At 28.6% G+C, this 15697-nt stretch overlaps 1 protein-coding gene and 1 long non-coding RNA gene across 2 annotated transcripts; one reads left to right on the forward strand and one right to left on the reverse strand.

Annotated features, from left to right (window-relative positions):
- Nucleotides 1-6911: 6911 nt before the first annotated feature.
- Nucleotides 6912-9130, reverse strand: LOC124940538. Its single transcript, XR_007099476.1, has 3 exons — nucleotides 8995-9130; nucleotides 8461-8562; nucleotides 6912-7471 (listed from the first exon to the last, which is right to left on the reverse strand). It is a non-coding gene; the product is annotated as an uncharacterized LOC124940538 (long non-coding RNA).
- On the forward strand, nucleotides 8882-11507 carry LOC124940537 (protein LONGIFOLIA 1). The gene is made up of 4 exons (XM_047481063.1): nucleotides 8882-9170; nucleotides 9266-10495; nucleotides 10576-10765; nucleotides 10841-11507. Exons 1-4 carry the CDS (start codon nucleotides 9021-9023, stop codon nucleotides 11350-11352), a joined length of 2082 nt encoding a protein of 693 aa, XP_047337019.1. The 5' UTR covers nucleotides 8882-9020; the 3' UTR covers nucleotides 11353-11507.
- The last annotated feature ends 4190 nt before the right edge of the window (nucleotides 11508-15697 follow it).

Genomic DNA, 15697 nt, shown 5'->3' on the forward strand with positions numbered 1-15697 from the left:
AATTTTCAAATGAAATTACGCAATTCCATCAAAATATTAAAAAGACCCTCTTGAAGGGAAGGGATCCAAACGATGTGGCTCTTGACACACGTAGAAAAAAGAAAAAAAAAATTGCATACATTCTTTTCTTTAATTTTTTTAGAAAACAAGAAAAAAACAAAAATCAAACAAGCAAAGTATTTGAGTTAAATTTCATTACCAATGTCAAAAACTAAGCTATAAAATCGTTTTAGTTAGCAATACAATTCTTTTTTCAATATATTCAGAATTCTCAAATGAAATCACACAATTCCATCAAAATATTAAAAAGACCCTCTTGAAGGGAAGGGATCCAAACGATGTGGCTCTTGACACACGTAGGAAAAAGAAAAAAAAATTGCATACATTCTTTTCTTTAAATTTTTAGAAAACAAAAAAAAAAAAAATCAAACAAGCAAAGTATTTGAGTTAAATTTCATTACAAATGTCAAAAACTAAGCTATAAAATCGTTTTAGTTAGCAATACAATTCTTTTTTCAATATATTCAGAATTTTCAAATGAAATTACGCAATTCCATCAAAATATTAAAAAGACCCTCTTGAAGGGAAGGGATCCAAACGATGTGGCTCTTGACACACATAGGAAAAAGAAAAAAAAATTGCATACATTCTTTTCTTTAATTTTTTTAGAAAACAAGAAAAAAACAAAAATCAAACAAGCAAAATATTTGAGTTAAATTTCATTACAAATGTCAAAAACTAAGCTATAAAATCGTTTTAGTTAGCAATACAATTCTTTTTTCAATATATTCAGAATTTTCAAATGAAATTAAGCAATTCCATCAAAAATATTAAAAAGAATCTCTCAAAGTGAAGGGATCCAAACGATGTAGCTCTTGACACACGTAGGAAAAAGAAAAAAAAAATTGCATACATTCTTTTCTTTAATTTTTTTTTCTTACTTTTTCTCTACATTTTCCTCTATTTCTCTCTTTTCTTGCAAATTCAAAAATAAATTATCTCTTGTTAAGACATTCAACTTTCTTTTCAAACTTTCTTAAAATTAACATAAATCTCTCCTTTTATTTTTTTAAATTTTGTGTCTATCCGACTTATAATTACGAGACCTTCATAATTTTGATAAAAGGAATCGTTTCTTTTTAAACTTAGTTTTTTTTTTAATTTAAAAAATTCATATTTAGCGTATATGAATTCCATGTTAAGCGCTTATGAACTTCATTTTCAACCCTAAAGAATTTCATATTTAACACTTTTTTTTCAAAAACATTTTCATGTTTAGTCCAAATGAATTAATATTTGGTGCCTTTTTCAATTACAAAAACATAATATTTATTAAATAAAATCATGTTCAGTCAATGTTTAGCGTTTTTTCAGTTAAAAAAATATTAAAAAATAGTGTTTTTTTTTTAAAAAAAAAAAGTTCAGCCCATATGAACTAATTGTTCAACCCCTTTACAGTTAAAAAAAAAAAAAATTAATTTAAAAAAAAAAAATAATTTAAAAAAATATATATTTTATGTTCGGCCTAAATAAACTCTATGTTCTAATGTTCAGCGCCTTTCTTCAGTTTAAAAAAAAAAACATGTTTAGCCAATATTAACTTCATGTTCAACCCATATGAACTTCTTGTTCAACCCATATGAACTTCATTTCAGCGTCTTTTTTCAGTTAAAAAAAACTTAACTTTTTTTCAAAACAAAGTTAATGTTTTTTTTAAATAACTTGGCCATGTTTTTACAAGACCATGTTCATGTAACTTTCTAGTTTAATTTTTTTTACACAAGTTTAGTTTTTTTAAAGAATATGGTCATATTTTTACAAGAACATGTTTTCGTAACTTTTCAGTTTAAAAAACTTTTTTTTTTTTTTTTTTTTTTACAGAAGTTTAGTTTTTTTTAAAGAACATTACCATGATTTTACCATACATATTCTTTTAAATTTTAAATTTAATATTTTTTCTACACAATTTCATATTCTTATTTTAAAATACATTACTATGCTTTTACAATGTCATGTTTTTTAACTTTTCAGTTAAAAAAAAAATTCTACACTACAAGTTAATGTTCTTTTCGCGGCCCAAGAATTAGGTCATCGCGCCGAAGAAGGAAGTTGCAAGTCGCTGGTTAAAGAAATGAAAAAAACATATTTTTACCGGAAAAAGTTGAGAGAGATGAAATCAAGTCGTCAGTCGCTGGATAGAGAAATAAACAAAATATATTTTTATCGGAGAAAGTTAATAGAGAAAGATGAAATGAATTCGTCAGTCGCTGGATACAAAAATTAATTAAAAGTTATTTCCGACGAGGACAAGGAGAGTTGAGAGAGATGAGATGAAATTGTCAATTGCCGGATAGAAAAATAAACAAAAAAATATGTTTTTTTTTTTTTTTTTTCCAGAAAGGGAGATGAAATGACATATTTGATATATATATACATATTATATATATATATATATATATACACATATTTGATATATATATATATATATATACACATATTTGATATATATATATATATATATACACACATATTTGATATATATATATATATATACACATATTTGATATATATATATATATATATACATATTTGATATATTTGATATATATATATATATATATTATTTTTTCTTTATTATAAATGTGATAGGTCACGTCGGATTCGTGACTTTACTTTCGTTCGTTGCCCTTCGCTAACGGTATTGACTTTTTCCCCATATTCAAAGATATATAGAATATTTATATTTCAATTTTTATGTTTAATTTGATAACATATTATTTCATTCCTTCTTAATAATTAATTACTTAACTTATTAATTAAAATTTTAAAATATTTTAAATATTATTATATATATATATATATATTTAAAATTCATGTAATATAATATAAATGAGATTGATTTAAACAAACAAAAACATTACATAAACACTAGTGTCCACAATGTCAATAAACAAAAATAACAATAACTCTTTTAAATATTTTTATAAAAAAACACTAAACTCTTCAAAATAACCATAGTAATGAACATCTTTTTAATAATCCGAACATGCTCGTAGTATTTAAAATAAAAAGTGTATTACTATCACATTATTAGAGTTGTTTGAATGAATGATTTAGGCTATAAACTAAATTATTTCCTTAGAATGAAAGCAACATATATATATATATGTACATGGAATGATAATCTTGATACTAAAGCCCGGTTGCAGCTGGTTTATTCCTATCAGAAAAGTAAAGTATGATGTCGATCTTTCCTGCCCCATTTTCCTTATCAGACCATGTCAAGTCTCTATTACCAACCCCAAGTGTTATATGTCTACTTCTTAATCTACAATGATGCTACCTCTAATAACACAATGTGAGGTTATACTCATCGTTCGCGGTTTAATTGATTTTTTCGATAAATTTAAATTGTACCTATTACATTTGTTATATTTTATTATGACATCAATATATCAAATATTAGATCAATTTTACTTTTTTTTGTATCCAACTATTAACCACAAATTATCTTCAATATTTTCCTAAATAATTCAAAAGAATTAACTAAACAAATTAAAATTTTCAGATGTATTCTCTAACTAAATCAAATATCAATAAATTTCATCTTAATAAGAAATATTGCATGTCTTTGTTCTTTCAATAGTTACTTAACAAATTGCAAATTCGCAATATTCAACATTATTTTTCTTATTTGGTATAAAAAGAAACAAAGAGTAGACTTAAGAGGTTGTTGAATGCATGTTTTTAGGGATTTTAGGTTTATCTTAAAAAAAAAGATGTCGTTTTTGTGAATAGCGGTCCAGGTTGTTTATCCGCAATTATGCGCAACGCTTGAACAGTTTCCGACCTTGTTCCGATAACTTATTGATTTATTTTAAAGGTAATTTATTCAATTTAACATTTTTTAATTCGGGTCGGTTCAATAGAATGGGTCAACAAGTCGGGTCGATTTTCATGCTCACTCCTTATTCAGTACCACTAGACATGAAGCATTAATTATAAAATTACAGTCAAGTTGGTAGTATTTTATTAGGAATAGTCTAGGCCCTAGTGTGATGCAACTTATGAATTTGAATAGTCATCCCTCTCTCTCAGAATGTCACGTAAAAGAAATAAAAGTATGTTTTTCTAAGGTTAAACTCTTTCCCACTAATTAAGTTTATAAAGAAGATAACTAAGTAATGTTAATTAATTAACCTTTCAAAATCATGAGTTCTCCATTTCATGTTACCAAACATAAACTTTAAATGGGTTCGGAAGAGAATCAAAAATACATAAATTTGATAAAATAAAATAAAATAAAAACTAAAAAATCTCTGCACACACTAGCTAGTGTGGAGAAATTGTTTAATGAATAAAAAATAAAATCAATGATGTTTAAGATAAAAGTGCATATATAGGTAGTAGTAAAATGAATTTATAAATTATGAATTTTGAAGGGAGGGAGGATCCAAGGGCATGTGATATATAAATTCTTGTGCAAAAAGAAATATGACCATTGATAGTGGGTGGAGGCCACATGTGGTATGATAACTAGCTAAGCTTTCCATGATTTAATTAAAAGTTACTCTACCATTTATAAATGTTCCCCCAACAAAATATATATATATATATATATATATATATATTAATAATAATAATAATAATAATAGAGATTAATAATTAATAATTATTATTTGGCATGGGTATATATATTTAGAAGAGGATATTGATGCTTTACCCAACTCAACCCCATCCAAAAGATTGCAAATACCAAAATTGTGATACATCAACTCATCAACCTCATAATAAAACTTTACATGTGCTGTTGGGGACCCTAATTTAGCTTATCTATACCCCGCCCCGATTACTCTTTCTTATCTTTAATTTATCATCCTTTTCTTAATCTCATTCTAACTATTTGTTTTTCAATGTTTATGTTTTATTCAAATCTCTTAGTGATTGTTTACAAGACATAGTCCGCATAGAGCCACTCAACCCCTTTCCAGTTAACTAAATACGAAAAAGAACTTTAATTAATATTTATAAATAAAAAAAGAACAAGATTAAATTATTAGAAGAGTCACTCTCATCTCTTTTCATGGTTATACATGCAAATAAACTATATTAGATATATAATGCAATCCCCACGCTTGGAATTAGGAAATTGAAGCTGTTTCATTATTATCATTATTATTATTATTAATTTTAATTAAAAAGCTTATGGGATCACATATTTACTAAAGTTCAGCAATAAGGTGGATTGCAGTATAGTATAGATTAAAGGATATATTTAGTTAATAAAGAAAGAGACTATTATGCAATCATTATATACGACCCACCCATACTATCTACTGAATCTGATCAATCTCGAGCCATGAACTACAAACATTTCTAATGTAATACAACAAGTTTCCACTCACGACATAATTCAATAATATATATATATATATATATATATATATATATATTCTCAAAATACTTTTTTTTTTGTTTTTTGTTAAAACAAAAACACAATTAACTTCAAGGTTGAAGATGAGAAACTTGTACAAGATTGAGATATACGGGATGGGATGAATATATCATAAAATAAGCTTTTAAAGATGAATATATGTTAGGGCTCAACCATTTAAAAAAAAAATTGTATCCACGAAATTAAAAAAAAATAATACTAATCCTAATTTTAACAAAATTAAATATATATATATATAATTATATATATATATATAATTATAAGATCTACTTTATACAAAATTTCATAATATATAAAATAAATATTAATATAATTGAGAGAAAAAATATATTAATTGATTTATTATATATATATATATCAAATAACTAACTAATAATACTACATTTTTTAAAAACTTCAAAAGTATGAACCTATGCAATGCATTTACCGGGCACATGGGTGAGTTAATTTTTTTTTGCTTTTTTACTGCAGAAAATTGAAATATGACCTAATTTATAATTTATAATTTATATAAAAAAAAAATTAATATAACTTTCTTTTACTCATTTTATTCATAATTTTCGAGCTCACTCAAATTTCAATTTGTTAGATCGATTCTAATAGGGTTGTAAATGAATCAAATACTTTTGATTCGATTCGGTATTCGTATTCGAATTTTGATATTCGTATTCGTAATTTTGTGATTCGAATTCGAATAAAAATATTCGATTCGATTCGACTAATAAACGAATACGAATACAAAATTAAGATATTCGATTCGGTATTCGCTAATATTCGATTATATATATATATATATATATATACCGTTTTATTAATTTTAATTTTATAAATATTATTTATTCTAAAACCCTAGTTTATATATACATTTATTCGGTTGAAAACTTGAAACTCACATTTCTTCGGTGATTTACAAACCACTTTAATGAAATGTTCTTTGATAACTATTGTTTATGTTATGTTACGCGGAAGTTGTAATTAATGGTTTGCATTGCATTGTATTGGGAGTTAAATATTGAAATCGTAATTTGAACCTTATTATTTAATTTTTATTAGGTAATTTTATTGAATATTGTTATATATTATGCAAAAATATTAATTTTCAAATTTTCGAATAAATTGTATAAAATATGTTTTAAAAAAATCGAATCGAATACTCGAATCGGATCGAATAATACGAATATCAATTTCAAATCGAATACGAATCACATTAATTATTCGAAAAAATTTCGAATACGAATACGAATATTCGAATAGTTTCACGAATACGAATCGAATACAGTAATATTCGCTTCGATTCGATTCGTTTACAACCCTAGATTCTAATAAAGCATAATACTATATGAATATCTTGCACTTTAACTATTCCTCTTGTTACTGGATAATTCTAACCGGTTCTAAAATATTAAATCAACCCACTTAGTTATATTACAAATAAACAGCTCAAATAGTGAGACTACATATTAAATTGTTTTTTCTTCTGAAATTATTAATATATGTGACATTGGACCAGCTAATCATTAGATATATGCACATGTATATCGTAATTCGTACGTGAGGATTGTAAATTTCACTATAAGGTATATAATAATTGCTGGCCTAGTACAGTGGGGGGAAATTTTTATTCTACTAAAACTAGAAATTAAGAGCAAATATTCTTAAAAACCAGAATATTTTATATTAGTACTTGTTTAATAAGAGTTAATAACTTATAATTATCTAAATAGTTCACCCTCCTTCAATTAATTTAGTAATTAAAAAATATTAAAATATTTTTTATTTTATTTTATATATATATAAATATTAATACATTTTTTCACCATATGAATCAAATTTGTTGATTGATGTGGGTAAGAAGGAAAGAATAATACGTCGTCATACGTGTGCTAGAGATTGGACCGTTGTGAAATCTGATGTGGGCCATAGTAAAGGAATGCTTCTATTCTACGCAGAATATCAGCCAGCCCCTTTAGCTGAAAAATACTCCGGTTCAGGAGGTGATGCGGCCGAGTTAACTACCTAACAACAAACAATTTCTACTTTTATTAATAGCTTCTCGATATTTTTGGATGATAAAACCCTACTCTTAAATAACTTTTACTTCAAAATATATTATTTCTACTTTTATCTATTCTGTATATATTCCCCCATCATTTATATTTATTTATATCAAAATACAAGATAATCTTTAAATGATAAAAAAAATGTTATACCAAATAATAAAATATCACTTTTAAGTTTTAACTAACCAATTATTTAGTCAGATCATGTAACACAAACTGTGATAACAATTATCAAACCTTTTAACAAAAGAAAATTAATAATTTTTAAATAGGCTAAAACAAAATCAAAGCTAAAACATAAATAAAAAAACAAACCCTAAAAATCAATATCAAACAAGCTCTAAATGTACTAATTTTAAATTACTTAAACTCAATATTCTTCTCTTTTCACTCCATCTATTATATAACTCTTTTTATTCATCTAAATTCTAATTTATTTATTTTCATTTAATATCTTTTTCACATCTTTCTATCTCATCTATTTGAAATATAAAATATTTAATTTTAAAAAATTAGTTTCTAAAAAATTAAATCAAATAAATATTTTATTCAAAATTCGGATAAACAAAAAAGTAAAAGATCAAACAAGTTATAATGGTAGCAAGGGCCAGTTTGAGTTTTGGGCTGCCCTAACCCTTAGTAATTAAAAAAATCTAAATTTTTTAGTTATTTTTTCCTAAGTAAGTCTAGTTTAAAAGGTGGATAAAAAATGTTTTTTTTTTAAATTTGAACTTGTTACAAAATAAAAATTCTAAATTTTTATCTTTTATATTTAAAAATTTGATTTCAGTAAATAAGTTAAGTATTTAAAATAAATGGGCTGCTAGGGTCTTACCGAGCTTATCCCTGATGGTAGATAAAAGTTAAAAAAACAAAAATACCCAAGATCAAACTAGCTAGCTCTGATAATAACAGAAAATGAGTAAAAATATTTTGAAAACTAACCATGTTTCAAACCAGCGATCTAGCTCGTTAATCTCTCTATAATGGCCTATGGGGCACCTGACCATCATTGGTCCACATGCTCCACCATGAAAAGCTAGCTCACTGTCTGAGGAGAAATTATTAAGAGAGAGAAAGAGAAACCACTCTCTCACTGAAACAATTGTACCAACTTTTAAGAGAGAGAGGGCTAGAATGGTAAATACAAGGTCAAAGGTCAAATTCACAGATTTCGATGCAGTAAGATTTTGACTCGCCTAGATAATTTACCCACGGAAGTTTTAACTCTCTCTCATGTACCTAATCGTAATTTACTATTCCTTATCCCTACTACCCTTAGGACTCCATACCCTATTTGTTTTTCTTTATTTTTTGAAACAGGCGAATCAATGCCCTTTAAATGCAGCAGAAAGCGGGAGAGTTGCAGATAAAAAGCAAAAGCAATTCATATAATATAAAGAAAGAGAGAGAAAGAGAGAGAAAGAAAGAAAGAAAGATGAAACGTTTAAGGTAGAAGAAGAGAGAGTGTGTGCGTACCTGTACCTGTGCTCTACCGCCGGAAAATGAAGACGTCGGCCATTGTTCACGAACGGAAGCAAATGGGTTGCATGGCTGGTTTCTTCCACATGTTCGATCGCCATCACATTTTGACCGGAAAAAGACTCCACTCCACCAAACGCCTTCCTCCTCCTCCTGGACCTCCTCCGGCTATGGTAACAACTAACAACACAACCATTATAGTTTCACTTTCCTAATCATAAAACAAATACAATACTCGTATACCCAGATTTCATCTACCTTTTTGCAGGCTCCTAATTCTCCACCGGAATCCAAACAGATACAGCCGGTACCACCGGTCGACCTTCCTTTAAAACGCCCATTTCCTCTTGCCACATTCGAATTTAAGGAGAGGTCGGAAGCCAAGTCATATCCATGGAAGCTATCCAAAGAAACTCCAAGACTCTCTCTCGACAGCAGAGCAACTTTTGATTCCAAGGGAAGCCTTCAACCACTGGAAATCAGAACCAAAGGGTCAACAGTTTCATCGCGACGGTCTGAATGCAGTCAAGACAGATCGGTATCCAACGCAGACGACGATAAACACCTCCGATCTCCCGGCGTCGTCGCTAGGCTCATGGGTCTTGAACTGTTACCTCAAATGAACGCCTCGCCGGTCAAAAACGAACTCCGGCGATCCGCTTCGGAGTCTAGGATTGCGAGAGAAGTTTTCCTAGACAATTTCCAGGATCAATCCAAAAATTTAATGATGAACAAGCAAAGCAATGTGAAGAGAAACAATGCAATTACCGGAATAACAGGATCTCAAACCAACCAGCTAAAGAAAGCGACTCAACAACAACAACAGCCTAAGAGCTTCTTCAACTCAGCGGATTTCTTCCCAGAACCGAAACATGAAGAGATGGAGAAGAGACTGAGAATGAGAGGGATGGACGAGCAATTCAAGGATCTTGAGGCATTGAAAAATATACTGGAGACTTTACAATTCAAAGGACTTCTTCACTCGAGTAATAAGATCTCAGATCAGCCTAATAAGAGGAACTTCGTGTTATCTGATGAATATCCAATCGTGGTAATGAAGCCATCTCGTTTGGCTATGAATAGAGGTGGAAACAATTCATCTACTAATCTCCGAAGCAGAGAAGATCTGAGGCGAGGAACCGAGAAAGCCAGTCAAGCATTCAACTCAGTGAGTCCTCGCCGCCAAAGCCAACCACCGGAAGTCGAGCAAGGCAGACGAAGCCAAACGAATGTAAAGAACAAGGAGAGGATTCCAAACTCATCGGTTGGAAGAAGATCACCGTCCCAAAAGAAGGCTAATGAGTTCACGGAACAAAGGCGATCCGTTTCTCCGGTGCATTCCCCAAGACCAAATCTGAGGAGAAATGGATCTAATCAATCTGTCACGCCGAAAAACAAGAAACAGATGGCAGCGGAGATAACATCCGGTTGTCAAGACGATGAATCTTCATCCGTCTCCGAGAGCAGCGTCAGCAATTTCTCACAAACCGAAAGAGAGGTTAGATTTAATTTACCATTGGTTCATTTGTGAATTGACTCATCCATTAGGAAAATGTAATGATGTTTTATCATGGACAGAGATCAAGATGGGAGGAATACAAGGGAGGTAAGAGTTTGATAGAGAGATGCGATAAGCTACTTCATAGCATAGCAGAGATAAACGCCACCGACTCCGAGTCACAACCGAGTCCTGTCTCAGTTCTAGACTACTACAAGGACGAATCAGCCTCGCCTTCACCGATCCTGAGACGAACAATCAATTTCAAAGGTAAATATCAAACGAACGACGGTTGATTGATTATTATTAACTCTTCGTAAAACCTATTGAAATCTGCACTTACAGAATCGGACGAGGAAATCTGGAGTCCTGCAGCAGTTTCTCCCATGGATGAACCAAACGATATCGATTTCGCATATTTCACCAAAATTCTACGTGCCTCCAGCGGTCTTCCTCAAGAACAGGAGTATCAGAAACTTGGAAAAACTGGCAGGTCAAACAGGAAGCTGATAATGGACGCCGTAAGCGAAATTATAAAGCGGAAAGAGCAGTTACCGCCGTGGGAGTCGGAATTTGATGAGAAGAAGGCGTGGATGGAATTTGAGAGCATGAGAGAGAGAGAAGTTACCGATGAAAACGACGTTTACGAGATGGTATGCGCTGCTCTGAGGAAGGATTTGGCCGGAGACGCGATGAACGGTTGGCGAGAGCGGCGCGTGGAGATCGGTGAGACGGTTGTGGATATCGAACGGTTGATATTCAAGGATCTCATCGAGGAGAGTATTCGAGATGTCGCTTTCTTTGGAGGGAAAACTGGTTCGGTTTCTGCAGAAGCATGTAGAAGATTGGATTTCTGAAGGAGCTGCAAAATATTTGGATCCATTCGCGCGCATTTTCTGTTGAATTGCTGTTTTCAAAAAAATTATATATTTTGGTTCTTTTTTATGAAAAAGAAGGTAATAGTTTCTATTTAGGAAAATTAATTTCTGTATTGTTTTAATATTTTATGAAACTATATTATTTTTAATTATAATTGACCTTGTTTGACCAAATTTTATTTTGGATTCTTGTGTGTACTTTTGTTTTTGTTTTTTATTTTAGAAAGATAATATCATCTTCCTACATTACATTTATGGCCCCAATGAAACAAAATTTAATATAGAATTTAAATAATGTAGTGAACATAACACACATAATACTTTACTAGCTATTAAATGAAAATGTATACTTCAAAAAACAATAAATATTAGTTTGATTTGGTTTTTCTTTGAGAATAGTAGTTGGTAATAATTTTAAGATTAATGATAAAGAGTGAGAATTTGGTGTCGATGTTGGGATTAATGTGTCAACACTTAAAATCTAATAGAAAAGGGAAATTTTATTTTTCAAGTCCACTTATGTGTTGACACATCATTTCCGACACTATTCATAACACGAAATTTCTGCTTTTGATCATTACTCTAATTTTAATTAATGTGTTTATTTTTCTATTTATTTACTTAATATAATATTATTATCCTTTTTTAATAAGAAAAAAGTCGACTTATCACATAAATTAACGAGAAAATGCGTGTATCTTGTTTATAGGTTAGTTATTGGACGATGAAGAGAAATATATTTAAGATGTTTGAAAACAAATATTAGTCATATTATAAAACATAGTTTTGCCATATTTGTGCTGTTGTATCTGGGTTGTTGTTAGAGATTTGTATTTGTGTCGCATTGTGTTGTGTTGTGCCATATTTGTTGTTGTTATGTTTGGGTTGGTTAAACAGGGTCCTTACATGGTTTTGCCAATATTTGTGATGCTGTATTTGGGTTGTTGTTGGAGATTTGTATTTGTGTCGACAACAGTATTTGGACTAGTTCATCACTCGAAAGATAGTATATACTCTTCGCGTAACTATACGAGTCATTCGTGTCGTGTTTGATCTATTATTCACATTTATAAATATTTCTATTGTGTCGTCATAAAAATGATAATTTTAGAAATTTTGAAATTTATTGGGTTTTAATATAATTTTTTAAAAAATTTTAAATTATACTTCAAATAGTTTAATACAGTACAAATTAATTTTTTTTTAATTATTTTAATAGGTTTTTTATATATAAATTTAACATAGTCTAGTCGTGTCGTAGTGGATTGTGTCGATGACTACAGGAATTAGTATGGCTCGTAGTTGTAGTTGTAGTAGTGTGTTATTGTGTCTGTTGTAAATGTGTTGTGTTTTATAGCTCATTTGATGTCTATTATTTAGGAATAAAACTTGATGTTCTTATAAAAAAAACTTGTTTAGTGTAAAAAAAATTAAAAATTAATTTTTAAAAGGGTTATAACATTGATTACCTTTAAATAATATTAAAATAAAATTGCAAATATTTAAATGATGAAGTATTTTGGTATTTTAAATATTTAAAATAATGATTTGATTGATAAAAAAAGTAGATGGAATGTTTGAATTTTTAGATAAAATAAAATAAATAAATAATATAGAACTAACTAATTTAAATAAGAGAAATAATTGGAAGATGAGATGAAGTACCAAAAATTAATAAATTTTCTTTTTTTTCTCTCTTTTCATTCTTTATCATTTTTTTAAGTGATGCGATTACACGTCATTTTCTCTCTCAAATTCTCTCCCCTATCACTCATCTTTAAATAATATATAATTGATAATATATATATATATATATATATATATATATATATATATAAATAAATAATTAAACTAAAATCAAGGAAGGCCTAAAAGCACAAAAATAGAAATCCTAGGGTGAGTCTTAGACCTAGCCTAGACTATAGACCTAGCCAACGAGTGATTGATTCGAAAAAGTATGTGGTGTGCATGAGAATCAGTGAGAATTGAGGTCCAGGAGTACTATTTCAGTTCTGTCTGCATATTAATATACAAGGTCCACAAACCTTACACAAAGGACCAATTTTAGCTATCATATTTGAACCTAGCTACTAGACTATACATACAAATGTCATATGATTCATCTTATAATTGAGATAAATGTTTTTGAGCCCATATTCATCGGCATTAAAGGGATATATACTAGCTAGATAGATAGTCTCATAGCCTTAACACTAGTCTTAACTAAATAGTAGAAAAGAAAGTGCATAGAAAATGTCATGAAAGAAATTCACAAGATGAATTAATGTGTTGACATCCATGACCACTACATGATTTAGATTGAAAACATATTTACAACTTTAAATAATGTGTTAGCTAGTTTAGTTTAGATACAACTCATCTTCTTTATTCATATGGGTGGGGGCAAACTCCTGTTAATTTATTATGGGTAAGCTCAAATCACAACTCAATTATATATTTATTTACTCATTAGAGATAAATCATCATCATGTTGATGGAACATATATATACAAAAATAGAATATGACATGTTATCGTGTTTTGTCACTTTAATCATTTTGGGTATAGTAGATAATTGAGGCGAAATCCAAAATTAATGGATGATATATGCTTGAGTTGAGAATGTGTTATAATAAAAGTAAGGTTTGGAAAGAACTAATAAATGAATCTATACGTGTGTTGCACAGGGTAAATGTGGGGATACTTGCAAGTACTATGTGTATTTTAAATCGGGTTCGAAGACGGAAATAGAGAGGAAAATTGAAATATTCATTGAGTTGAATTGAAATGAGTAGTAGTTGATAATTGGTCTGGTCTGAAACTTATTCCAATTTATAAATAAAAATTGCTCATGTTTATATATAATTTTTTTAACTCTTATGCAATATTTAAAACTTTCTTATCTTCCATCTCTTCCTTCTAATATTTAGTTTTGCATATCTTCATCTTCTTTTTTCATTCTTATTTCAGGTTTACAAGCTAAATCAAAGTAAAATTGAGAGGTAAAATATCACAATATCGGTTATATAGAGTATTCGTCGGGAATCGAATATTAAAATATCAGGAATGAGAATTGAATATTAGATACACATCGGGGGATGAAGTGGAAGTTAGGAAAGTATATTAAAAACAGATATAGGTCAGATATAATACTAGTTAGGAATAAAATGACATTTACACTATAAATTCTTACTTTAATATAACTATTTTTTTTTAATAACCTTTTAGTTTCGGTCTCTTAGATCTAGTTGGTTTTGATTTCACGATTTTTCGAGTTTGATCTCGACTTTTTAGTGAATTATTTTGTTTAACTTGATGTTTTAAGAATGTAGTTTTTTAAATTTAAATGAACATTCTATTATGTAAATATGAAATATTTTAATAGATTAAATAATGATGGAATAAATAAAATGAGTGATAGTGGAGGGAAAATTGGGAAGGGAGTCATTGGTTGGAAAAAAATATATACGATAAGAGAGGTAAGAGAGATAAATATTTTAATTTTTCGGTCAATCAAATTGCGACTTTATTCTCTCTTCCATATTTCATATATCTATCGTTTCTCAAATAAATTAAATGAAATAAAATATTGAATTTTAAATAAAAATTTCATAAACCAATATAAAACAAACTTGTAAATAATAATTTTTCATTTTAACTAAGCTTTGTTTGGTTTTGAGTTATTTAAATAACCCAAAAAAATCAAACATCATCTCATTATTTTTTTCATTCATCAAATCATTTAATTCATTAATCAAAATATTAAAATATTTTTCATTTTAATTTTTTTATTATTTATATATATCAATACTTCTTTAAATTTTTATACCAAAAAAACATTCATACCTCTTTAAAATTATTACAAATTATTATTATTTTCTCTTTAAATTATTCAAATAACTTCTATCAAACAAGCCTCTAATCCTTTCACAATAAAAGAAAATATAAAAAATATATATATAGGGAATTGATGATGAACATAGGCGTGAATCGAGAAGTGACATGTTAGAGATGGTACTTGTGTAATAGATTATTTTGACTGGCCAACGTCTACTATTTATTAATTATGCTACTTTTCATTATTGCCTTTAACCAATGCCCCCACCAACCATCCAATTGTCTCATCTTTCCTTTTTTTACTTTAACATAACAGTTGTCTTATTTTACATTCATATAAAGATACCCCCATCATTAAATACTTGTCTCAAACTTTATATATAAATAATAAAATAATAGGGTAGATATCTTCGTTCTCTTTGACTTATTTGAATTCAAATCGGTACGCGTCTGATTAAATGATTAAGTGTGTTCGTAATTAATATGTG

Source organism: Impatiens glandulifera, chromosome 5, assembly GCF_907164915.1.
Source record: "Impatiens glandulifera chromosome 5, dImpGla2.1, whole genome shotgun sequence".
NCBI classification, from domain to species: Eukaryota; Viridiplantae; Streptophyta; class Magnoliopsida; order Ericales; family Balsaminaceae; genus Impatiens; species Impatiens glandulifera.